The sequence below is a fragment of the Hippocampus bargibanti genome, linkage group LG16 (assembly GCF_051943395.1).
Source record: "Hippocampus bargibanti isolate YZ-2025 linkage group LG16, ASM5194339v1, whole genome shotgun sequence".
NCBI classification, from domain to species: domain Eukaryota; kingdom Metazoa; phylum Chordata; class Actinopteri; order Syngnathiformes; family Syngnathidae; genus Hippocampus; species Hippocampus bargibanti.
In genome coordinates, this window is record NC_142749.1 from 17,142,929 (window position 1) to 17,166,195 (window position 23,267).

The window sequence follows — 23,267 nt, forward strand, 5'->3', positions numbered from 1 at the left end:
GCCAGTTGAGCCGGAAAGGCCGCCATTTTGATGTCCAGCGGACATTTTCGACATTAGCGCGGTATGTTAGTGGTCATCATGTCTGCCTCACATTGCCGAGGTTCCGGGTTTGATACTCCACTTTAGCCTTCCCGTGTTGAGGTTGCGTGTTTTTCCCACCCCCATGCTCGAGTGTTTTTATTTTTGGGGTTTTTAACTCATTCACTGCCATTCATGATTTTTTTTCAGGAATTTAAGATTCCCTGAATAAAATTGCTAACATGTCGCTTTATGATAGCAGGTTAGCTTGAAAGCTAGCATGCGGGCAAATTGCAAAACACATCGCTTTATGCTAAGGAGTTAGCGTGAAAGCTAGCATGGGGCAAAATTTCAAACACGCCGCTTTATGCTAGAAGGTTAGCGTGAAAGCTAGCATGGCGGAAAATTGCAAACACACCGCTTTATGCTAGCAAGGTAGTATGAAAGCTAGCATGGGGGAAAATTGCAAACACACCGCTTTATGCTAGCGAGTTAGCTTGAAAGCTAGCATGCGGGCAAATTGCAAACATCGCTTGATGCTAGCGAGTTAGCTTGAAAGCTAGCACGGGAGCAAATTGCAAACCACCGCTTTATGCTGCCGATGATAATAATAATAATCATCATCATCAGCACACCGTCTAGTTCGGGTTCCCTTGAAACTGTGAAACGCACTTATTTTATCTATTTTACTTTTTTTGGGCATGATTAAAGTGAATTTGAGTGTTGATTTATTTTGTTTCTTGCACACTAACAATTTAGCTCCTTCCCAACTTGCGTGGCTCCAATGAAGCAAAACCAATTTTCCCATGTCGCAGTGTCATTACCTTGCATTGTGCTCCTGACAGAACGCCATTTTGGAGGGAAAAAATGACATGATGTAATCGGATAACAAGATCGAACACGTATTTTCGTTAAGTAACCGCCCAATCAGTCGCAGTCCCACTGGCGCTATTCGAGATATGATATCTACATTTAAATAACAATAAATGTCATTTATAAGCGCCTTTCAAAACTTTCAAGGACACTTTGCAGTCAGACGCGCCATCGTTCGCTCAACCCGGAAATAATATGAATTTCAAATCAAAAAAAGAGCGCGAAAAGTACCTGTGCCAAATAGGCGTGTAAGTCCCGCCCGTGATTTCAAAACAGGACGAATACGTAATCCTAACCTAACCAATCACGTTCGAGCAACTGCGCACAGATATTTACATAGCCCGAGTATTAAAAAGAAAACTCGGTCACTTCCCAGTTAGAAAACACTCACCTCAGAAATCGACACAATGCCTGAGCCAGCAGTCAAAGCCGCCAAAAAGGGCTCCAAGAAAGCCGTCGCCAAGTCCACCAAACCCGGCAAGAAGAGGGTGAAACGCAGGAAGGAGAGCTACTCCATCTACGTGTACAAGGTGTTGAAGCAGGTCCACCCCGACACCGGCATTTCTTCCAAGGCCATGAGCATCATGAACTCGTTCGTCACCGACATCTTTGAACGCATCGCCAACGAGGCTTCCCGCCTGGCTCTTTACAACAAGCGCTCCACCATCACCTCCAGGGAGGTCCAGACCGCCGTCCGCCTGCTTCTTCCGGGTGAGCTGGCCAAGCACGCCGTGTCCGAGGGGACCAAGGCTGTCACCAAATATACCAGCTCCAAGTGAAGTGCTACACTTCAGTCTCTACAAAAAGGTCCTTTTCAGGGCCATCACAAACTTCTAAGTGTTTCTTTTCCATCAATGTCATAGTTGCTACTCGACTCGCTGCGTCCTTTTTACTATTATAAACGCTATAGAAGCGGGAGAATGAGTTAGACTTCCTGTGCACGTCATTCGGGAGCCATCACGTGACGTCCGTCATGCATTTCGCGACGTACATTAAAATAAATCACACAAGTACAAAAGTTGCCTTTCAGTAGAATGATACATTTGTATTTTATTATTTTAACTTAAAAATGTTTTTACAATATAAGAAAACACTTTGAACGTCTTATAACTTCGAATATCTTGTAACTTAAAGCAGCAGGTCGCAAAGGTTGCTATCGGTTTCCGTAGTGTAGTGGTTATCACGTTCGCCTAACACGCGAAAGGTCCCCGGTTCGAGACCGGGCGGAAACAGGCTGTTTTGTTACGTCTATTTTTCCCCTATCCTAATATTTCGTAGATATCGACTTACAATCTTTTCATAGTTTTATTAGTACATAGTTTTATAGTATTAAAAAATATGTGCAAAGATGGCCAATTGCTTTCACGGGTAGCTACTTTGTGGAAAGTGCTTCTCACCGCTGTAGAATTTGCTACATTATTTTATTTTTTAGTTAGTTTAGTTTCTTAATCATTATACAGTAGTTTATTTTTTAAATACAATACAATAGCACATTTATTATACATAAAATAAGGTATATTTTGTGTAGTTTTAAGGCTTATTTAGGAGAAAATGGTTATGGGGACCTGGGAACAGATCATTCTCATTTTTAATGGTTTCCTATGGGAAATTAATGTTTGGAAGACACACTTTGAGTTACACACACTTTCCAAACAGATAGCTATCTAGATAGCATATAGCTATCTGTTAGCTAGCTTTCTATCTATTTGAATAGATAAAAAGCTAGCTAACAGATAGCTATCTAGATTTCTATATCTGAATAGATAGAAAGCAAGCTGACAGATATCTAGATAGCCATATAGCTATCTGTTAGCTAGCTTTCTATCTTAGTTACGTCCGGGTTGAGTGAACGCTGGCGCGTGTGGCAGCCGCTGCTCACCCACAGAAAAACCTATTCTGTGATAGCTAGCTAGTCAGCAAGATAGCTAATAGATAGAAAATATATAGCTAGCCAGGTAGCTAGCTAGATAGCTAACTAGATCAACCAAAAAGTGATAAATCGTCGCATTTTAATCAGCCAACTCGATCGTTTACGTTGTTTTACAAAATGGAGGATGGAACACAATCAAATGGGGACATGTTTTCTTGTATTGACGTTAATGCTGATTTTATTTGCGTGGCATTGCTAAAAGATAGCGACAGACCACTACTCGATTTCCACTTCGATATCAACGGGTTGCAATTTTTGGACAAACACAACGTCATGGTCGCCGCCGGGTTCCTGTTCCTGGAAAAGTTCCTCCTCCGGTTCGTCTTTACACGACGACAACGACGGCGGGAGCTGAAAAGGAAGCTCAAAGACCTTGTTCAGGTAATTCTCGTTCCTGTTCCTGTTTCTTTTTCTGGCCATGGCGAGTACCTGCGACGCGACGGACCAAGCGAACTCCACCTTGTGCGGGTTTTGGTAGTCCAGTTTAAAATTGTAATCCAGGATCTGGAAAAGCGAAGGTACGTAGCAGAGATGGTTCTTCCGAACGTAGCGGTGAACCTCCAGTAGGACGCCTCTGGTCAACCGTCGCAGGCTCAACTTCCTCTTGGTTCTCCATTTGGAACTCACGTCCAGATCCAGTCCGATTTTTTGGCAGGCGTGGAAGTCATTGAATGCGTTCGAGACTGTTCCCGAACCTGTTCCTGAACCGCCGTCGTCGTCTTCTGGATGGATCTCCGTGAAGACAGGCGTCCTCAGCCAAATGTCCCGAGGGAGCGTGTTGGGTCTACTCATGAACCGCTCCCCCACCGACGGCCATTTTTGGACCACCCCGGCGCACCATTTTCGCAACACGGCAGCGGATTCGCCGTCGTTACTCCGCAAATCCAGATTGAAATTGCGTTCCAGGATGTCCTTCACCAACTCGGGCGTTTTCCCGCACAGACTCTCCACGAACTGGAACAGTTCCAATACCGCGCCGACGGTTAGCGACGACAACGGTAGCTTGACGCCGTCCGTTGACCAGAAATCTAATCCGATCTTTTTACAGAAAGGATACGGGTCCATTTCCGGGGACGCTGACCCCCATTTTCGTGACTCAACTTCCTGTTCGCCGTCATAAACGTACGTCAGGTTTAATCCACCGTCAAGCGCTTTGTCCTGACGTCCGCGGAGGACCTTCCACTCTCCGATTAAATCCGCGACCAGACTCTGCGTATTTTGCACCGTATGAAAATTCCGCTCCAGGATTTCCCGCAAGAAGTTGTTAGCGCTTTTATTTAGCGCCGCGGCGAACCGATGAACCTCCACCAGGACGCCGTTGGTGAGCAGGCGCAGGCGCAAGGCTGGAGAGGCGCCTGAGCCCACGTCAAAGTCCAAACCGATTTCGCGGCAGTTGTCGAAGTGGCTCGGGGTCGTCGTCAGGATCCGTTTGGAGGAAACGCAGCGGAGCAACCATAGCTTCCGTCTCGTTTCGTCATCGATGATGTCCGTGTCTGTTCCTGTTTCCGGAAGATCTTGGTGGTTGGCGTCGGACTGCGGTTCAGCGTCAAAATCGATTGGGCACATGTAGGAATCGGTTAGCAAATCTTCCTGGGCGTTAACGTTCACGCATTGCAGCGCTTGCTGGATCTTAGCTTTGGATCTCATGTCGGTGAAAGTTTTCTGGTTCTGGAACTGAAACCCCGGGATCCGATTAGCCTGGATTCCGAAGTTGAGCTCCAGCAAGGTGTTGCCGATGTGAGAACAGTTACTAGAAAGAACGCGAGCAAAGTCTAGAAATTCTAGCATTAAGCCATTGGTGAGCCGACCCGGATGGATCTTTGGATGATCCGATTTGGACGTGTCAACGGCTAAGGACACGCCCATTTTTGTGCAGAAAGGATACGTTTTGCACCAGGTACTTTTTCGGGGTAGGACTACGGCTTCCCCGAGCTGCTCTTCCGACACGTTTTGAGGACTGAGGGTGGAACGGCTGGAAAAAAAATTGTTGCGAGGAACCTGCCACGGCATCTTGTCCGTATACGTCTTTAAAAGGGGGACATTAGGCAAGGTGAAGACATTCTGGAGCTGTTCAGGTTTAATCCTTTTATTCTTGATTTTGCTTTGAAGGCGGACCGCGTACTGGTAACACAAATTGTGGTCGCTGGTGTCCAAGTCGAGGTCAAAGTTGAACGTCAACAACTCGAACAGGAAATATTTCTCCGCCGTGGCCACCATACGGGCAAAATCGCTAATCTCCATTAGCACGTCGTGGCTTAAAAGGCTAAAATCCAACTTTGTGCGTCTTTCCACGGCGCCGTTGAACTCCACGCCGATTTTGGATGATTCCGGAAAGGGGATTTCGCCCCTTTGATTGCGCATACCGTGGAAGACACGCCGATGCCAGATGTAGTTGTTGTCCACGCCGTCCATGTTTTTACATCCCCGTGTGGAAAAGAAAACCAATCCGGTCGCCCGTCAGTGATCTGCGAAAAAAAATGAGTTATATGAAAAAAGTGACATCATGATTCCGATACATCTATTTTATAATTATAATAATTACAAAAACATTTGTAAGCACCATTTAAAACTCTCAAAGTCACTTTACAGTCACGGGATAAGCACGCGCCAGCGTTCACTCAACCCAGAAGTAACTCAAATAGATAGAAAGCTATCTAACTGGCTAATAGATAGCGAACTAGATAGCCAGATAGCCATATAGCTAAGAAATAGCTACCTAGATAGCTAAATAAGAGCCACCTATATAGGTAATAGATAGCCATATAGCCAATAGATAGGTAGCCAGCCAGCAAGATAGCGCAATAGATAGCAAACAGATAGCTAGCTAAGTAGCTAATAGATAGCCAGCCAGATAGCCACATAGCTAATAGATGTCTACCTAGATAGCTAATAGCTAGCCATATAGCTAATAGATAATCATAATAATATAATATTAATATATTTCATTTATAAGCGCCTTTCAAAACTCTCAAGGTCACTTTACAGTCATAGGATAAGTTTTTTTTGTGTGGGTGAGCAGCGGCAGCCACCAAGCGTTCACTCAACCCCGCAATAACTCAAATAGGTAACTCACCCAGTTGGTTAAAAACCAAACCACACCGCTTGAAATAAAAACTCAAATAGATAACTCACCTAATTGGTCAAAAACCAAACCACTTGGAAATAAATAATAAACGCGTCCCAAAACCAAACAAAAGAGCAGGCAGTTCGGGTGAGCTGGCGTTAGCTTAAATCAATAGCCGAAGCTAACTACATGTTGTGTCGTAGGTGCAAGTAGTCTGAAGCACAAAATACGAAAACCGCTAAAGCAAACTCACCCTAGAAATGTATTTCTTTACTTCCCACTCGCTGGATGAATCGCCGGAGTCATTTAAATGACGCAAACGGATAAACAGTTTGGGTCACAACCGCAGCGTCCGCCGGCTGACTGGGGGCGGAACTTCCGGTATTACACACCAAGATACGCCATTGGTTGCAGGAGCCTTTTTAACGTTTTTTTTTTTGTAAAAAAAAAAAAAGTTGAGTTTGGTTTGGCGGGAACGGGGGGCAAAATAATCTTTGAAATCGTTGATATTTACTTAGCTGGTAATAAATTGTGGGGAGGAATAAACAATTGGATTTATGGGAAAATATGTTTCCGCCCGGTCTCGAACCGGGGACCTTTCGCGTGTTAGGCGAACGTGATAACCACTACACTACGGAAACCGATAGCTAGTTTTGCGAGCAGTAGCATTAAGTTCTAAAGACATGTGCCGGTAAAAGTATTTTTTGACAACACAAAGACAATATTCTTTAATCCAATGATTACAATTAAGATGTATCTTTCTACTGTAGGGCAACTGTTGTACTTGTGATTTTATATCGTAATGTAGGCGCAAAATACATGACGAAGGTCACGTGATGGCGCTCAAACCCGAACCCTAACCAATTATTCCGCTTCTATAGCGTTTATAACAGTAAAAAAAAGGCGAGTAGCAATGCTGATATTGATGGAAAAGAAACACTTAGAAGTTTGTGGTGGCCCTGAAAAGGACCTTTTTGTTGAGATTGAAGTGTAGCACTTCACTTGGAACTGGTGTACTTGGTGACAGCCTTGGTCCCCTCGGAAACGGCGTGCTTGGCCAGCTCACCCGGAAGAAGCAAGCGGACGGCGGTCTGGATCTCCCTGGAGGTGATGGTGGAGCGCTTGTTGTAAAGAGCCAGGCGGGAAGCCTCGTTGGCGATGCGTTCAAAGATGTCGGTGACGAACGAGTTCATGATGCTCATGGCCTTGGAAGAAATGCCGGTGTCGGGGTGGACCTGCTTCAACACCTTGTACACGTAGATGGAGTAGCTCTCCTTCCTGCGCTTCACCCTCTTCTTGCCGGGTTTGGTGGACTTGGCGACGGCTTTCTTGGAGCCCTTCTTGGAGGCTTTGACTGCTGGCTCAGGCATATTGCTAATTTTGCTGAAAGGCGTTGTGTGAACTTGAACTTGGCTGAGTTGAGTTTTTAACATTCGTTTTATGCAAATTTTCGTGCGCTGTTGCTCGCCACTGATTGGTGCGTGTCAAAAGACGTTCCCTGGAATTTTGAAATACTGGGCGGAGCTTTTTTTAGCCAATAGAATAAGGCAGCTGTCGCGCTTCTTTTTGAAATGTCGATCGTATCGACGGGGAAACGTGGGTGGGGCAACATGATTTTTCGATAATCGATAGAAAATAGGTAATAAACTAAAAGTTCACAAATGAGACAAAGGGTGAATAGAAAAATATTCATACCATATTTCGGTCGTACATGGCAGCATTTTGGAACGCTTACATGTACTGTATTTCTACACAGAATACAATTTATGAAATATTTATTCTGACGTCTCATTTATTATGAAACATATATTCTTATATTTAACAATATATATTCTTAGTGATTTGCCGTTTGCGAACGAGCCGGTTCTTAGGGGCGAATCTTATCAGAATCAGAATCATCAGAATCAGAATCATCTTTATTGCCAAGTATGTAGGACACACAAGGAATTTGTTTCCGGTAGAACACGCTGCACTAGTATCGTTGTCAAAAAAAACTGCTAAGTGGCACTATACAGTTCCATTTTGGCTACTGTTGAAAAATTATGTATTTTTTTTACATAATTTGTTTTTCCACATAATTTTACATGATTTTTGGGAGTTAAATTGGGATCAACAAGAGCCTCATCTTTTAAGTGAGTCGAGCCAAAAGAATCACCTCTTAGAAAAAAGCCGGAATCCCCATCATGTATGAATCAAAAGCATGTTTATTGCCAAGTACTGCAATAATCCACTCGGGTAGGAGACCCTTCACTAGTACAAATCCTATGTTTTTTATTATAATGATGCACTCTTTTATAATATACGTACTAGATTCGATTCTCTTTATGTAATCTCCACATACGTCAAAGTTGCAGTAATTCTGTACAAACATTGAAATACAATAAAAATATTTGATTACTTCTTAACATTTCTTCACAATTTAAACTGACTGTAAAATATAGGAAATGACATTCTTTCAGTGAGATGTGGGTGGCTCTTAAAAGAGCCGTTGTTTTGCTAAGGTGACTGGAAGACTTAAGCCCTTTCGCCGCGAATTCTGCGAGCCAGCTGGATGTCCTTAGGCATGATTGTGACGCGCTTGGCATGGATGGCGCACAAGTTGGTGTCTTCAAACAGACCAACAAGGTAAGCCTCGCTAGACTCTTGCAGAGCCATGACGGCGGAGCTCTGGAAGCGGAGGTCAGTCTTGAAGTCTTGGGCGATCTCCCTTACAAGACGCTGGAAAGGCAACTTGCGGATGAGCAGCTCGGTGGACTTCTGGTAACGGCGAATTTCTCGGAGCGCTACTGTTCCGGGCCTGTAACGGTGAGGCTTCTTCACACCGCCGGTGGCTGGGGCGCTTTTGCGGGCAGCCTTGGTGGCCAGCTGCTTCCTGGGAGCTTTTCCTCCGGTGGACTTGCGAGCAGTTTGCTTCGTTCTTGCCATCTCGACGAGAGTGAAGAATTTTTCAGATCTGTCTTTCGCAAGCGCTACGGAGGCTTTTATAGTCGAGCGTCGGAACTCCACGGACGCTGATTGGTCGAATTTGGAGATGGCGTGGGCGTATGAGATGAACAATTGGATGACAAGTATTTGAAATGAACCAATGACAGCGTTGGCGGGAAAACTTAGAAAGGCGCCGATGAAAAAAGAGAACTCTCAAACGGCTTTGTTATTGTTATTGATTTTGAGTTTTATTAATGTATTTTATATTTGTTACTTGGGTGTTTCAAAAGCAAATAATGTGGGCAAACTAATACAGGAGGGGCCTTTTTTGTTGAGTGCCTACACCGATTCAAACACATCCTAACCAGACTTATAACAATCTTTGTGTCTTTGTGTTGTCATATTACTGTATTTGTTAGTTTTGTTTTTCAAGATGGCGGCACGTTAACATGCAACGGCTCCTCTCTCTACCGGCAAAATGACGTTTTCGTGTTTATTATGTTTGTTAAGTCATTATAAATGCCTTGCACGATGGGATAGTAATTTCATCTGTGCTGTATGTCATGCATATTAGTATATTTGACAATAAAGCTGACTTTGACAATAACAATAAATACAATACACGTTGATTTATAAGGCACTTTAAGCACAGCGTTAAAAACACAACTCTTAATCCAGTTGGTGTTTTATTCCACGTACAAATACGCAACTATCTTAATTCCACAATAAAAATGCCTGGCGACAAAGAATACAAGACAACCACATACAAATGCTTAAAAAAACACAATGACAGCACAAGTGTCATAACTCAGTGTGTGCATTTTTTTCGACAAAAAAAATCAATAAACTCAAAATATTATTATGGGATGTTCAGTTTGTAGGCTGGGTGACAACTTTGAAAATGTTTCCTTTCTGAACCACAAGTGGACATCCAGCCGGTTAATCGGCAATATGGTTGACACTGTTCTCCCACCCGTTATAATTTTCAAAACTGTTAACATTATGGGATGTCATGACAACATATTTTTAATGTGGGTATTCTTAATGGTGATGTGTCGTTTGTGAACGAACAGGCTCTTAGAATCGACTGTTTAAGGTGAATGAGTAGAGCAGGATCTTAATAGGAAGCAACTTATTATAAGTTGCACCCTATAAGGGTAATAATAATAATAATAATAACAATTCCACCCCTTTTGGTTAAAGATGCACGTGATTGGTCAAAGGACACACGCACTGAAATATAAATGAAGCAGATTCTTAAAAAAAAAAAAAAAATTCACATTTTTCGCATGTTATTTGTTTTACATAATTTTACATTATTTTTGATAGCATTTAACACAGCTTGCCATCTATTACATATTTACATTAGTAATTATTAGGAATAGTACTACTAAAAAATAAATGTTCACGAATCATTATATTATTATAATAAATAATATATAAATATTATATTTAAAGAATGACTCTTTAGTTGATGTGGTGGCTCTTAAAAGAGCCTTTGGTTGTTTGAAGATGTGAAGTTTCACTTCTTGGTCCTTTTCCCTGCTGGCTTCTTAGCTGCTGCCTTTTTGGCTGCAGGTTTTCTAGCGGCAGGTTTCTTTCCCTTCTTCGGGGTATCCCTCTTCGATTTCGGGGTGGACTTCGCTTTGGACGGGGTGGTCTTCCTGGGGCTGCTCGCCGCCTTGGTAGGCTTCTTCGCAGCGGGCTTCTTAGCGGACTTCTTCGCTTTCGTTTCAGACTTGGCGGGAGTACGCTTCTTTTTGGCGACCGCTGCCGCTTTCCTGCCCGATGCGGAAGCGGTGGTGGACTTCTTAGCGGCGGGTTTTTTCTTCGCGTCTGTGGTTTTCTTGGGCTTCTTTGCGGCTGGTTCCTTTTTGGCTAGTTTGAAGGAACCAGAAGCGCCGATTCCGGTGGTTTGGGTCAGGATCTCCTTAGACACAAGAGAGACCAAAGCGATGTTTATCCGCCTGTTAAGTTTGTCCACGTCCACGCCTCTGGAGGCCAACGTCTTCTTGATGGCGGCAACCGACATCCCCTTACGCTCCTTGGACTCGGAGATAACGGCGATGATCTGCTTGGGCAGGCTGAGGCCATCACGGTTCGCCCGCTTGGCTGGAGTCTTCTTCTTTTTGGACTTGGCCGCCGCCTTGGATGGCGTGGTGGCGGGTGCTGCCGGTGCTTCCTCTGCCATGGCTCTTCTCCGGTGAGTGTTGCTGCAAACAAGTTGTCCGCCTGCGAGCAGGAGGCGGGACTTATACGACACATGAGAACCGGGGAGACTCAACCAAGCCGCAGCGTTGCACTCGAGCGAAATGTCGACGTGCTTTTTGTGTTTTCTCTTTCACCTTCAAGTGTTAAACTACGCTATAAATTCAAATCGAGATGTAAATCTCTTACGCCATGATATAGTTAAACCCCTCTTCTTGAACACAGGTATGTTTTTGTGGCTGAAAACGAGCTGGTTTACTTACTAGAGCTTTCAAACCTCACCGGTTCGCTGTCATTCGGAGACGAACGCGGTCACTTTTGGTGACATTTTGTCTTCAAAATGGGTGAAAACGTGTCGTGGGGGCCACGACGCAGCTTCGGACATCAGCAGAGACGTCCGAGAGTGGATTCGAATCAACTTGGCTCGACAAGCGGTTTTATTTTTGCTTTTTGCAACGAAAATGGAGACGATGGTAAACACACGAGTTTCTCGCGGTGACCCCGGGGCGGTTACCAGTCGGCAACACACGCCGGCATCTTACGCGTTCATCGATCAATTTGGATGAATTAAAAATTAATCGATGACAGTCTATTGATAACTGAACGGCTTTAATTTAGTTTAGCACTTTTGTGACGGGATTTGTGTGTGTTCCTGGTGTGAAATGTGTGCTTATGAGAAGATAGCGATAGGATCAGCTTGTTGTCATCCATAGGCTGGCAATGTTTTTTTTTTTTTTGTTATGGGTCATTTATTTCATATTTTCCCCCTTAATTTCACATATGGATTTAGATGTTTGTTTATAACGTGTATGTTTCAGTTGACGCTATGGTGTCGTGGTTGTGCGTTTGAAGTATTTGGTTTCCATTTGGCTGGGAGGCAATTTAGCAAATGTTGTATATTGCATACCGTTTATGTAATAATTTTGAATGGACATTAAAAGTTTTCCAACGTTTTGTATGTGGTTGTATATGTCCAATCAAGTACATAGTGAACATGTTGACTGAAATATTTGACCCACACATGAAAACAGACAGAGTAAAAAAATGCTATTACTATTATTGAACCACGACTCATTTTGTGTACAAGTGGGCAATTACAAGAAGCAGTGAATGTTTTCATCATTTTATTTCGTTACTTGTATGTAAAATATGCTTATGTATTTTACAGGTTAATGTAAGTGGGTTCTTGATCATCTTCTTCATTCCACCCATGGACATTTTGCATTAAGTGTAACCAAATATTGTCAGTCATATAGAACTTACTTATTGGGCGATTGTTGATGGTACTTTGCATGTTTATGACGATTGTGAAGCACAATTTTATTGTATTGAAAAGGTTGATAAATGTAAAAAAAATTCATGCCCGGAAACCATCCCTCTAATCTATTTGGAGATTTCTACTTCAGTCCACTTAAAATCGATCACAACATTCATCTTGGATTTTAACAAGACTAACTTTATTAGCTTAAAACGGAGCAGCATTAGCAAGTATGCAGATCTTTATAGTTTCGCTCAATTGGGCCACTGAAAATACAGCGACTAGCCAAATATTAGGATTTTACAGAGAAAGTATTATATATTTTGTTCGGATTTGGTTGATGTCCACATAAAACGATTGCAGCAGTTCACCATCACTTTAAAACGATTTGGTCAAAGTGTCAATTGTAATACAGCATATGCATTGTGCATTGTGCATTTTAGTTCGCGAATTAGTGAGCGAATTGCTGTTTGGACTTCCCTCAATTGAAAAACCAGCGCGGGTCATCTTTTCTTTAAAGCACTTCATGATGCACCAACGCAAACAACAAAAAGTACCATTGGTTAAAGTAGAACGTCCCCGGAGGTACTTCTAAAATAATTGAGGTAATGTGCCCTTTAAGTTTAGTGGTGTGGCTCTTAAAAGAGCCGTTGGTTTAACGGGAGAACCGTTGAGTTTAACCGCCGAAGCCGTAGAGGGTACGGCCTTGTCTCTTGAGAGCATAGACGACATCCATGGCAGTGACGGTTTTACGCTTGGCGTGCTCGGTGTAAGTAACAGCGTCGCGAATCACGTTCTCCAGGAAAACTTTAAGAACCCCGCGGGTCTCCTCGTAGATCAGGCCGGAGATACGCTTGACTCCGCCGCGACGAGCGAGCCGTCTAATAGCGGGCTTGGTGATACCCTGGATGTTGTCGCGAAGAACCTTGCGGTGACGCTTGGCGCCTCCTTTTCCGAGTCCTTTGCCGCCTTTACCTCTGCCGCTCATTTTGATAGTGGGTCAAAATTCTTCAGTAGAAAACGAGAATGAACTGTGGTTGTAACTGACTTCACTTTATTCTCCAAAGGCGGACGTGTTAGAAACACCCTCTAGTCACCCCGCCCGCGCCAACTTTGGAGCGCTGTACGGAAGAGCAATTGGGACAAACTAAACACACCATACAAAAATGTTACAACAAAATACGGTACTTATATATGTGCGTAACGAATACACAAGCAAAAAAGAATGACTTACTTTCAACTTTAGATTATTATTAATAATAATAATAATAATAATAATAATACCGTTCGTTTATAAACGCCTTTCAAAACTCTCAAGGTCACTTTACAGTCAAATGATATTTTTTTCTGGCTGGGTCAAATTCCATTTCCAACGGAGCTCGGGCGCCATCTTGTGCATTTTCCGGGACGCTACATTGGAGTCCTGTCGGCTCGAATTGATACGGAAGGACTTCTTTAATTGATTCCAAACATTTATGCTTTCCTCTTCAGACCTATTTGAATCATATTCATAACTGGATGAGTAACAAGAAAGCCTCTTCTCTGAATCTGAAGCCATTGTTTTGATTCTAGAGCAAGGCGAAGACGTCCTGGCGTGACGTCACGAACCAGGGGACGGGACCTTGTGAAACTCGCCAACTCTACACTTTAACTCATTTTTATTGGTGTTTTGCATTTGACTAAAATATCAGCCTGTGTGTTTTGGGTATTTTAGATGCTATAAAACGTTTTTCTGATGTCAGTTAGGAAACAAAAAAATGTGTCTGTTGTCCTTTAACCCTCATGAGGATACATGCGTTTCAATTGCCTCATTGACCAACTCAAGAGGAAGTGACATTTGCGGTATGTTGATAAATGACACAATAGAGGCACCCACACACACTTTTTAAAAGCCTCGGGCGGCGTCTCACATCAGTCGATCACATTCTATCCCAAGATGGACGAAGTCTACATCCGACATGTAAAGCTGCTCGGCTTTGAGAAACGCTTTTACCCCAGTGCGCACTATGTGAGGCTCTTAAAATGGATAAACATGCTTTTTTTCATCATCACAGGCATCTTTACTTTGCTTTAATGTTCTTTGTTTTCTCTTTATCTTGTTTTAGGTGTATATGCTGATGGTAAAATGGAGCGACCTGGAAGAGAAATTGATTTTCAGGACATATCCTGAAATCTACACTTTCCATGTGAGTGTTATGTTTTGTTTGTCAAATAAGACTAGACAAAATGCTTTTGCAATCCGAATGATATCATATTACTTCGGGGTTGAGTGAATGCTGGCGCGTCTGGCTGCCGCTGCTCACCCGCAGAAAAACATTTTTGTTCTTATACTGTGACTGTAAAGTATCCTTGAGAGTTTTGAAAGGCACCTATATATTGAATGTATTATTATTATTATTATTATTATTATTATTATTATTATTATTATTATTATAACTGGATGAGTGACAAGAAAGGATCTTTTTTTTCCGAATCTGAACTCTCTGAAGCCATTGTTTTGATTCTGGAGCAAGGCAGTTTGTGAAGGAGTTTCCTGATGTGATGTCACGAACTGGAGGCGGGACTTACTGAATCTTGCCAATTCCGAGCTCATTTTGTGGCAGTTTTGGGACAGTTTGAGTCATTTTTATTGGTGTTTTGAATTTGACTAAAAATATCAGCCTGTGTGTTTTGGGTATTTTAGATGCTATAAAACGTTTTTCTGATGTCAGTTAGGAAACAAAAAAAATTGTCTCGGTTGTCCTTTAAATGAGCATAACAAGTGGGTTGCTGTTAAATGAAGCAGATTCTCCTTTGCAGAAATCCCTGAAAGAGATGTTTCCCATTGAAGCCGGACAAATCGAAACAAAGGATCGAATCATTCCATCGTTGCCAGGTACGATTTTGAGATAAAAAACAAAAATCCAGGTGCAATTTTGTAATCCATCAATAATCCCATTGCAATTTAATGCACTTTTTTCCCAATCCATACATTAATCTCTTACAAAACAAACAAGGTCACATTTATCACGTTTTGGTTATGAACTCACACTTAAAGTTATCTAGCTAGCTACCAAGCTATCTATTTGCTATCGATTAGCTGTCTTGCTTGGCAGGCTGGCTATTTGGCTAGCGATCTAATGGCTATCTAATAGTTATCTATTCGCTGTCTGACTGGCTGGCTGGCTATCTATGAGCTATATAGCTATCTATCTAATAGCTATCAGTAGCTATCTATTAGCTAGCTAGCTAGCTTTCTATCTTTTTGAGTTACTTCTGGGTTGAGCGAACGCTGGCGTGTGTGGCTGCCGCTGCTCACCGCAGGAAAACTTATGCTGTGACTGTGAGATTCAATTTATTATTATTATTATTATCAGGCATAAATTTTGTTTTTTAATGAAATTTTATGAAATTTTATTTATACAATTAAATTTGAGTTCCTGCATCTTTAATGCAAACAAATCTGAAACTAATCTACACAGTATATCACAATACGAATAAATACATGTATAATAATAATAATAATAATAATAATAATAATAATAATAATAATAATAATAATAATAATAATAATACATTTAATACATAAAAATGCATAAATATAATATAAATAGACGGCCTAGCAACCAAAATGAAGCTTTTTTTTAACCTAGCCATTGCTATTTAAAATTGCAATTTGAATTTGATGAATTATTTCTTTTTGACATTTTTTTCGGCATATACCCAGTCTGTGTTTCCTGGTGACTTTGTTTCAAATTACAATCACTTGCACACTTTTGGGCATTTCATTTCAGGAAGCACGCGTGTGTCAAAATTTTTACTTCCCTTTTCCCATCCCCATCTTGATTGGTTTATTCAGACAAGCCAGCAGAAGAGGGGAAATGCAACCAAAAATCACACAAAAAAACCCTAATTTTCATCACTTTGTACACAATCGGATTGCATTACTTCCTTTCACCAAGGTCACACAAGAAACAAATCTTACAGCTGAAATCGGTGATATTCGGGTCAAAATGATAGTATTCGGGTGTAAGAAATATATACAAGTTAACATCCAACTTACAACCGAGTTCCATTCCGGTCAAACGGTCGTAAGTCAAAATGGTCGTAAGTCGAAATCCATTCAAAATGTTGAATAGAGACTCAGAGACTAAATGACTCACAAACTTTCTAGCTAGCTATCTATCCCCCTCTGGTGCAACCACATGGTCGATTGCTGTGCGAGTGTGAGATGCTGGCTGGCTGACCAAAATTTTCATCATAAATAATATATCAAAAAATATTACTTATCTTCCGAAAGTTCAATGTTTTTTGTTTTATTTGAATACTTTCTATATTGATCCGAGATGTGTATGAACACGTGTGATAGATATTAGCTATATGGCTAGCTAGCTAGCTATTTGAGTCAGAAAACATATTAGCTATCTAACTAGCTGGCTATCTATTAGCTATCTAGCTATCTATTGGCTATCTGGCTATCTATTAGCTGGCTAGCTGGCTTTTTTAGCTGCCTGGCTATCTATTAACTAGCTAGCTAGCTGTCTATTTTTATTGTGTTATTCTGGGTTGATTGAACGCTGGCGCGTGTGGCTGCCGCTGCTCACCCATAGAAAAACATATCATGTGACTGTAAAGTGACCTTGAAAGTTTTCAATGGCGCTTATAAATAAAATGGGTTATTATTATTGTTATTATTAACACTAAAATAAAGTAAAGCCACTCACCCTTCGCCCCGCCGAAGATTCAAACTAACATTCATCCGTTATCTTCCCCAGCGCCGCGTTGGGTGGAGAGTCAAAGGTCACGGGAAAGCAAGCAGAGCACGCTGACGGAATATTGCCTGTCGCTCATCGCGCTACCGCCGCACATCTCACGCTGCTCGCATCTCAACGCCTTCTTCAAAGTGCGACCGGAGGATGAAAACCCGCCGGCTCCAAACACGTCAGTGGGCTGCGTTCGACACAACCACAAATCAATAACTTCAATCAAGACAAACAAACAAATGGGTTAACTAACTAAAAAAACCTTAACAAGAGAAGGGGAGGGAATGGATGAGCTAACAAAACGCTTTTAAGCTAGCTAGGAAACAATAACAATAATAATAAATGTGTCATTCTTATGTGTAAAGATGGAAATATGCTACTCAATTTTGTATATTTGTTTAATTACTGCAGTGACATTCAGTGTATTTGCTAACTAGATAGCTAGCTGTATAGCTGTCTAGGGGGAGAGCTATCTAGCTAGCTATCTGTTGGCTATCTATTAGCTATCTATGAGCTGGCTGGCTGGCTAGCTTTCTATCTATTTAGCTATCTATTAGCTATCTGTTGGCTATCTATGAGCTATCTACTAGCTGCCTAGCTAGCTTTCTATTTATACTTCCGGGTTGAGTGAATGCTGGCACGTTTGGCTGCCGCTGCTCACCCGCAGAAAGAAATATCCTGTGACTGTAAAGTGTCCTTGAGAGTTTTGAAAGGTGCTTATAAATGAAATTTATTATTATTACTTAGGTTTCTATTATCTATATAGCTGTCTAGATGACTAGCTATCTAGCTCGCTATCTGTTGGCTATCTATTAGCTATCTACTAGCTGGCTAGCTAGCTTTTTGTCTATTTAGATATATATTAGCTATCTAGATAGCTATCTGTTGGCTATATATTAGCTATCTACTAGTTGGCTAGCTAACTTTCTATTTATTTAGCTTTCTATTATCTATATAGCTATCTAGGTGGCTAGCTATCTAGCTACCTATCTGTTGGCTATCTATAAGCTATCCACGAGCTGGCTCGCTAGCTTTCTCTCTAATTAACTTTCTATTAGCTATATAGCTATCTAGATGGGTAGCGATCTAGCTAGCTATCTTTTGGCTATCTATTGCCTATCTACTAGCTGGCTAGCTTTCTATCTATTTACTTCCGGGTTGAGTGAAAGCTGGCGCGTGTGACAGCCGCTGCTCACCCACAGAAAAACTTATCCTGTGACTGTAAAGTGACCTGGGGATTTTTAAAAGGGGATTATAAATTAAATGTATTATTATTATTATTATTATTATTATTATTATTATTATTATTATTATTATTATTACCAAACAATTGTTCCACGGGGTTGTGCAAAATTGCAAAGAGGCAATATCCAGTTATATTTGGCTTAGTATTTTGAGAGTTAAGAAGCTTTTTAAAGGGTTGCTGGATCTAGTGCGCATGGAAAATGTGGTGGCCAGGGTGCGGAGCGTCCAGTAAGTAAGTAACTAACTAAAAGCATAGCACTTTTTTTGTATTTCAATAAAATAGCCAGGTCAAGATAACTTAATGGAGTCCTATTTACCCAAACAATCGAATTAATCTCCATGTTATCCAAATCAAATGCCACATTGTGGGTTTTAGATGGCGTCACTTGACCGGTGACAGATGACTAACACACACAGTGCGTCAACCAAAACAAAACAAAAATAGTTTGGTATTTCCTTTTCTGTCCAGAGGGAAAAAAAGTGAAATCTTCTTGGAGACCAAAGTCAACAACAACATATCAGGTAAAGACTTAACATATTGAGCAAACTTATTGTTCAGTTGCCTTTTCGTTTGTGTGGTGAAACATGCAAAATAGGATGCAAAGTGAAAGTTAAACGTTTTGTGTAACTGTATTTTTACATCGAGTTTAACATAATTTTAACATAATTTCGTAGCATAATTAAACATTGTTCTGTACTCCCCTGTATAGAAATTTCCGGGCCCATCTTACTGGACACATACAGAGTGATCGCGGACTTCACCAAAACGTCCAAACACGAGCTCAACCTGCGTACTGGGGACCTGGTGGAAATCGTCGAAAAGAACCAGAATGGTGACAAATTCCATAAATCAACAAAAAATCTGATCCTTCACAACATTCGTACCCGAAAGAACATGGATTTGATGACGCCCGGTGGCTATTGTGAACATTGCATCCAGTGTTTTTTTAAGCCAAAACATCCGTATGAGAATGGCCTCAATTTGCCGGCATGCTAGCTTTCAAGGTAACTCGCTAGCATAAAGCGGTTTGTTTACAATTCGTCCGCTAGCTTTCAAGATAACTCGCTATCATAAAGTGGCCTGTTAGATATTTGCTCGCATCCCAGAATTCCAGGTAACTTACTAGCATAAAGCGGTGTGTTTAGAATTTGTCCTCTAGCTTTCAAGCTAACCCGCTATCATAAAGTGGTGTGTTTAGAATTAGCCTGCATGCTAGCTTTCAAGCTAACTCGCTAGCATAAAGCGGTATGTTTACAATTTGCCCGCATGCTACCTTTCAAGCTAACTCAGTAGCATAAAGCGGTGTGTTTGTTTCTTAGCGCTCAAAAAGTAGTTTGTTAGCTAGCTAGCTAACTAACTAACCTAAAGTGAGCAAACCATACATTTAACCAGTGGATGTGGTAGATTAAATTCAACTTCCCCAAAAAGTTACATTTGGTGAACTTTATACATTACCGTTTGGCATTCAGGCTGGTGGTTCTGCCAATGTGAGACGAAGCGAGGATGGGTTCCTGCCACCTATCTGGAACCCCTGGACGGACCGGAGGAGACAGAGGACATAGAACCAAATTATGAAGGTAATCTCGATTTATTTTTAATTGTTATGATTATAACCGCTTGGCTTTGTTTAAAACACATTGTCCATTGAAGGTGAATTGCACGTAACAATCCAAGCCTACAAAGCAGAGACCGACGACGAGATCTCCCTGGAGATGGGTGAAACCATCGAGGTCATTCACAAGCTTCTGGACGGCTGGTGGGTTGTCAGGTAAAGAATTCGCTGCTTCAATTAATCCTTAAAGGACAACCGACACCTCCGGACAAGTTGTGTCCATAATTTGTAAAATCACTTGAAATGACTTCTACTGAGCGCACAATGCATTTTGGGTACTTTGTTTGATCTAAAAACTTTGTGTTGATCAGTGTTGATGGCGAAATTAGAAGGAAAACACAAAAATAACGCAATGATGAATCATTTTGTGTTGCAACAAGACTACTATTTGATACTAGTTGACATAAATTCCCAGCAGACAAATCAGCCCATTTCCATCGGAGCTTTGGCGCCATCTTGTACATTTCCTGGGACGCTACGTTGGAGTCCTGACGGCTCGAATTGATACGGAAGGACTTCTTTTATCGATTGCAAACATTTATGCTTTCCTCTTCAGAACTATTTGAATCATATTCATAAGTGGATGAGTAACAAGAAAGCATCTTCTCCGAATCTGAACTCTCTGAAGCCATTGTTTTGATTCTGGAGCAAGGCAGTTTGTGAAGGAGTATCCTGGCGTGACATCACAAACAAGGGGGCGGGACTTTCTGGATCTATCCAGTTCCCAGCTCATTTTGTGGCAGTTTTGGGACACTTTTAAGTCATTTTTTTATTGGTGTTTTTTACATTTGACTAAAAATATCAGCCTGCGTGTTTTGGGGTATTTTAATAATAATAATACATTTCATTTATAAGCGCCTTTCAAAACTCTCAAGGACACTTTACATTTTAGATGCTATAAAACGTTTTTCTGATGTCAGTTCGGAAACAAAAAATGGTGTCTGTTCTCCTTTAAATCAAATGATACACTTTTGTTGTTTGACTTGACTTTAAACCTTTTTTCTTATTTCCTCAGGAAAGGCGAACAGACAGGTCACTTCCCCTCCATGTTCCTGCAGAAAGCAGGAAAAGAGGCTAAATATGAATATAAAATCAAGCAACCAGAGGGACAGAAACCTCCTCCTCGCAGGTCTATTATTATCGAGATGATTCGTCTCATCCTGCGAACTTGTTTATGGTTGCTAAAATTCAGCCGTATCTTCTCACCAGGTCCACCATTAAGAACATCAAGAGCATCCACGAACATGGCCGCCAGCGCCTAAGCCAGGAGGCCTACCGGAGGAACAGTCGGCGATACCTGCAGCAAAAAGGTGGCCTGCCCACCGCCTTGCCAAGGAAATACAAAATGCCGGAAAAGTCGCCTCTGAGGGAGAGGAAGAACCAAGGTAGGGGACTACCTTGGATTTTTGTTCTGTCACTACAGATTGTTTGTTTCCATTACTTATTTAATTAATGAAATAATGGCGATCTTAACTCATTCACTGCCAGACGATGTGCAAAAATGTGTCCACTCCAGTGCCAGGGTTTTTGTCATTTTCACTTGAATTACAGGACCCACAGAATATTGAGTTTAAGGACTACATAAACATTCAATTCAGCTTAATAAACCTTAGACAGTCTACTTTCATCCGAAGAAAAGAGTTAATTCCTAAATTAGATGGGTCTAGAGTTATGTGAGCTTGAAATGGGGGCAGGTGTACAAAATAAAATACAATAGATACATTACAGTCACAGGATACGTTTTGCAGTGGGTGAGCAGCAGTCACACGCGCCAGCGTTCACTCAACCCGGAAGTAACTCAAATAGATAGAAAGCTATCTAGATAGCTGATAGATAGCTAATAATAATAATAATAATATAATAATAATACATTGTATTTATAAGCACATTTCAAAACTCTCAAGGACATAGCTAACAGATAGCTATATAGCTAGCTAGCAAATAGATAGCTACGTAGGTAGCTGGCTAGATAGCTAGCGAGAAAGATAGATAGCTGCATTGCTAGATAAAAGAAGTGAAGAGAGGAATCATTTTATATAGCGCTTTAAGAACAGCTGAAGCTGGAAAAAAACGCTAACATGGACAAAAGGCCAATGCTGCCCCCTTGTGAAAGTGGAAAAACATTGCCAAAGGTCTGACCAGCGCTTTATCGGCATCCCCTGCAAGAAAAAATAAATACATCCTGAACAAATTCAGAAATGGCGCTTCACGTCATATTTTTCAAATCCTGAATAAATTCTAGCATGAAGCAGTGTGTTTGTAATTTGCCCGCATGCTAGCTTTCAAGCTAACTTGCTAGCATAAAGCAATGTGTTCGGTAATGGCAGCAAATGAATGAAGTATCCGTACGTGTGACCCGCAGGGAACATTCCCGAGCAGCGCCTCGTTTCGGTTAATGAGCTGAAACCGGAGGCCCCGGTGATCCCTCCCAGACCGAGTCCCGAACTCATCTTGGAACGCTGCACCGACAAGACCTGTAAGAAAGTCAGCATCCGCAATACCGGAAGCAGAAGCAACAGCGCCTAATACCAAATCTCAGATGGTGTCCCGCAAGGTTCCCCCTTGCTTCCCTTCACGTTCTTGAGTTGTCATGCTCTCACTGTGTTGTGAAGTCCCTGATTGTTAAGTTATTGCTCAATCTTCCCATTTTTATTGTATTTTTTTCATGTGTAAAACATATATACAGTGATACCTCAGCTTACGAACACTTTAGCTAACGAACTATCCCATCAATCAGGCTCCACACAAGCCATCTGTACAATTTGAAAAGAAAGGACAAGCAAGGGAACCAGCTATTAATGACGTTTCTAGTGTGTCTGCCTGCATCTGTTGCTGTTCCAATATCACAACTTCTAAGATGTACAACTCGGAGCTCCTTGAGACACTTTATGTAAAAATCTATCCATTCCAGAAAGCCATCAAAGACCATCACAAAGGTAAATAAAACGACTTTATTAGACAGTACAGTTTATTTATTTAATTACAATACAATAGCACATATATTACACAAAAAATGTATATTTTGTAAAGTGTTAAGACTTATTTAGCAGAAGACTATATTTCATGGGGACCGGGGAACGGATTATTCTCATTTTAATGGTTTCCTATGGGAAATTAATGTTTGGAATACACACTTTTCGCCTTACACACACTTTCTGGGAACCAATTAAGTTCGTAAACCAAGTTGTCACTGTATCCATGCGTGAACAACGAAATGCTCTTTCACTAGCAGGTGGAATTTTTCCTCATATAAATACGTGCCTTAGCTCAATAAAAATTGAGAAACGCTGTTCTGGATGACCTTGTGACTGTATTGTGAAAATCTTTGTGTGATTTCGTCTCAACTCCACCTTCCTCACAGTTGCAAAATAAAATAAATAATGTTGTGCAT

At 41.4% G+C, this 23,267-nt stretch overlaps 7 protein-coding genes and 2 non-coding genes across 11 annotated transcripts; 3 read left to right on the plus strand and 6 right to left on the minus strand.

Moving 5' to 3' along the window:
- The first annotated feature begins 1,296 nt into the window (after positions 1-1,296).
- On the plus strand, positions 1,297-2,549 carry LOC148886786 (histone H2B 1/2-like). The gene has a single exon (XM_089016552.1). The coding sequence runs from the start codon at positions 1,299-1,301 to the stop codon at positions 1,668-1,670; it is 372 nt and encodes a 123-aa protein (XP_088872678.1). The 5' UTR covers positions 1,297-1,298; the 3' UTR covers positions 1,671-2,549.
- Positions 2,051-2,123, plus strand: trnav-aac (transfer RNA valine (anticodon AAC)). The gene has a single exon. It is a non-coding gene; the product is annotated as a tRNA-Val (tRNA).
- Positions 2,550-2,707: 158 nt separating the features above from the next.
- LOC148886788 (uncharacterized) lies at positions 2,708-7,092 on the minus strand. Of its 3 annotated transcripts, none has more exons than XM_089016547.1 (2): positions 6,952-7,092; positions 2,708-5,286 (listed from the first exon to the last, which is right to left on the minus strand). In XM_089016547.1, the coding sequence occupies exon 2, from the start codon at positions 5,231-5,233 to the stop codon at positions 3,038-3,040; it is 2,196 nt and encodes a 731-aa protein (XP_088872673.1). In that variant the 5' UTR covers positions 5,234-5,286; positions 6,952-7,092; the 3' UTR covers positions 2,708-3,037. The 3 variants fall into 3 exon arrangements, with proteins under 3 accessions (XP_088872673.1, XP_088872674.1, XP_088872672.1); XM_089016548.1 differs by having other exon boundaries at positions 6,888-7,006; XM_089016546.1 differs by lacking the exon at positions 6,952-7,092 and adding an exon at positions 6,139-6,302 and having other exon boundaries at positions 2,709-5,286.
- trnav-aac (transfer RNA valine (anticodon AAC)) lies at positions 6,454-6,526 on the minus strand. The gene has a single exon. It is a non-coding gene; the product is annotated as a tRNA-Val (tRNA).
- On the minus strand, positions 6,884-7,473 carry LOC148886790 (histone H2B 1/2-like). The gene has a single exon (XM_089016551.1). The coding sequence runs from the start codon at positions 7,316-7,318 to the stop codon at positions 6,884-6,886; it is 435 nt and encodes a 144-aa protein (XP_088872677.1). The 5' UTR covers positions 7,319-7,473.
- Positions 7,474-8,076: 603 nt separating this feature from the next.
- LOC148886791 (histone H3-like) lies at positions 8,077-8,822 on the minus strand. Its single transcript, XM_089016923.1, has one exon. It carries the CDS (start codon positions 8,808-8,810, stop codon positions 8,400-8,402), a length of 411 nt encoding a protein of 136 aa, XP_088873049.1. The 5' UTR covers positions 8,811-8,822; the 3' UTR covers positions 8,077-8,399.
- A 573-nt stretch (positions 8,823-9,395) lies between these two features.
- On the minus strand, positions 9,396-11,044 carry LOC148886792 (histone H1.01-like). The gene has a single exon (XM_089016996.1). The coding sequence runs from the start codon at positions 10,999-11,001 to the stop codon at positions 10,333-10,335; it is 669 nt and encodes a 222-aa protein (XP_088873122.1). The 5' UTR covers positions 11,002-11,044; the 3' UTR covers positions 9,396-10,332.
- Positions 11,045-12,716: 1,672 nt separating this feature from the next.
- LOC148886793 (histone H4) lies at positions 12,717-13,280 on the minus strand. The gene has a single exon (XM_089016591.1). The coding sequence runs from the start codon at positions 13,262-13,264 to the stop codon at positions 12,953-12,955; it is 312 nt and encodes a 103-aa protein (XP_088872717.1). The 5' UTR covers positions 13,265-13,280; the 3' UTR covers positions 12,717-12,952.
- An 857-nt stretch (positions 13,281-14,137) lies between these two features.
- Positions 14,138-23,165, plus strand: ncf1 (neutrophil cytosolic factor 1). Its single transcript, XM_089016590.1, has 11 exons — positions 14,138-14,284; positions 14,382-14,462; positions 15,076-15,151; positions 17,031-17,196; positions 18,733-18,785; positions 18,974-19,096; positions 19,734-19,841; positions 19,915-20,032; positions 20,892-21,005; positions 21,086-21,261; positions 22,239-23,165. Exons 1-11 carry the CDS (start codon positions 14,213-14,215, stop codon positions 22,400-22,402), a joined length of 1,251 nt encoding a protein of 416 aa, XP_088872716.1. The 5' UTR covers positions 14,138-14,212; the 3' UTR covers positions 22,403-23,165.
- The last annotated feature ends 102 nt before the right edge of the window (positions 23,166-23,267 follow it).

What these genes read in the sequence shown, in the direction of transcription:
- LOC148886786 (XM_089016552.1), top strand. Translation starts at nt 1,299, where the DNA reads ATGCCTGAGCCAGCAGTCAAAGCCGCCAAAAAGGGCTCCAAGAAAGCC.
- LOC148886788 (XM_089016547.1), bottom strand. Translation starts at nt 5,233, where the DNA reads ATGGACGGCGTGGACAACAACTACATCTGGCATCGGCGTGTCTTCCAC.
- LOC148886790 (XM_089016551.1), bottom strand. Translation starts at nt 7,318, where the DNA reads ATGTTAAAAACTCAACTCAGCCAAGTTCAAGTTCACACAACGCCTTTC.
- LOC148886791 (XM_089016923.1), bottom strand. Translation starts at nt 8,810, where the DNA reads ATGGCAAGAACGAAGCAAACTGCTCGCAAGTCCACCGGAGGAAAAGCT.
- LOC148886792 (XM_089016996.1), bottom strand. Translation starts at nt 11,001, where the DNA reads ATGGCAGAGGAAGCACCGGCAGCACCCGCCACCACGCCATCCAAGGCG.
- LOC148886793 (XM_089016591.1), bottom strand. Translation starts at nt 13,264, where the DNA reads ATGAGCGGCAGAGGTAAAGGCGGCAAAGGACTCGGAAAAGGAGGCGCC.
- ncf1 (XM_089016590.1), top strand. Translation starts at nt 14,213, where the DNA reads ATGGACGAAGTCTACATCCGACATGTAAAGCTGCTCGGCTTTGAGAAA. An exon ending in CTGAAATCTACACTTTCCAT is followed by an intron (nt 14,463 to 15,075) that starts GTGAGTGTTATG and finishes TCTCCTTTGCAG; the next exon opens with AAATCCCTGAAAGAGATGTT. An exon ending in CAGAAACCTCCTCCTCGCAG is followed by an intron (nt 21,006 to 21,085) that starts GTCTATTATTAT and finishes TCTTCTCACCAG; the next exon opens with GTCCACCATTAAGAACATCA.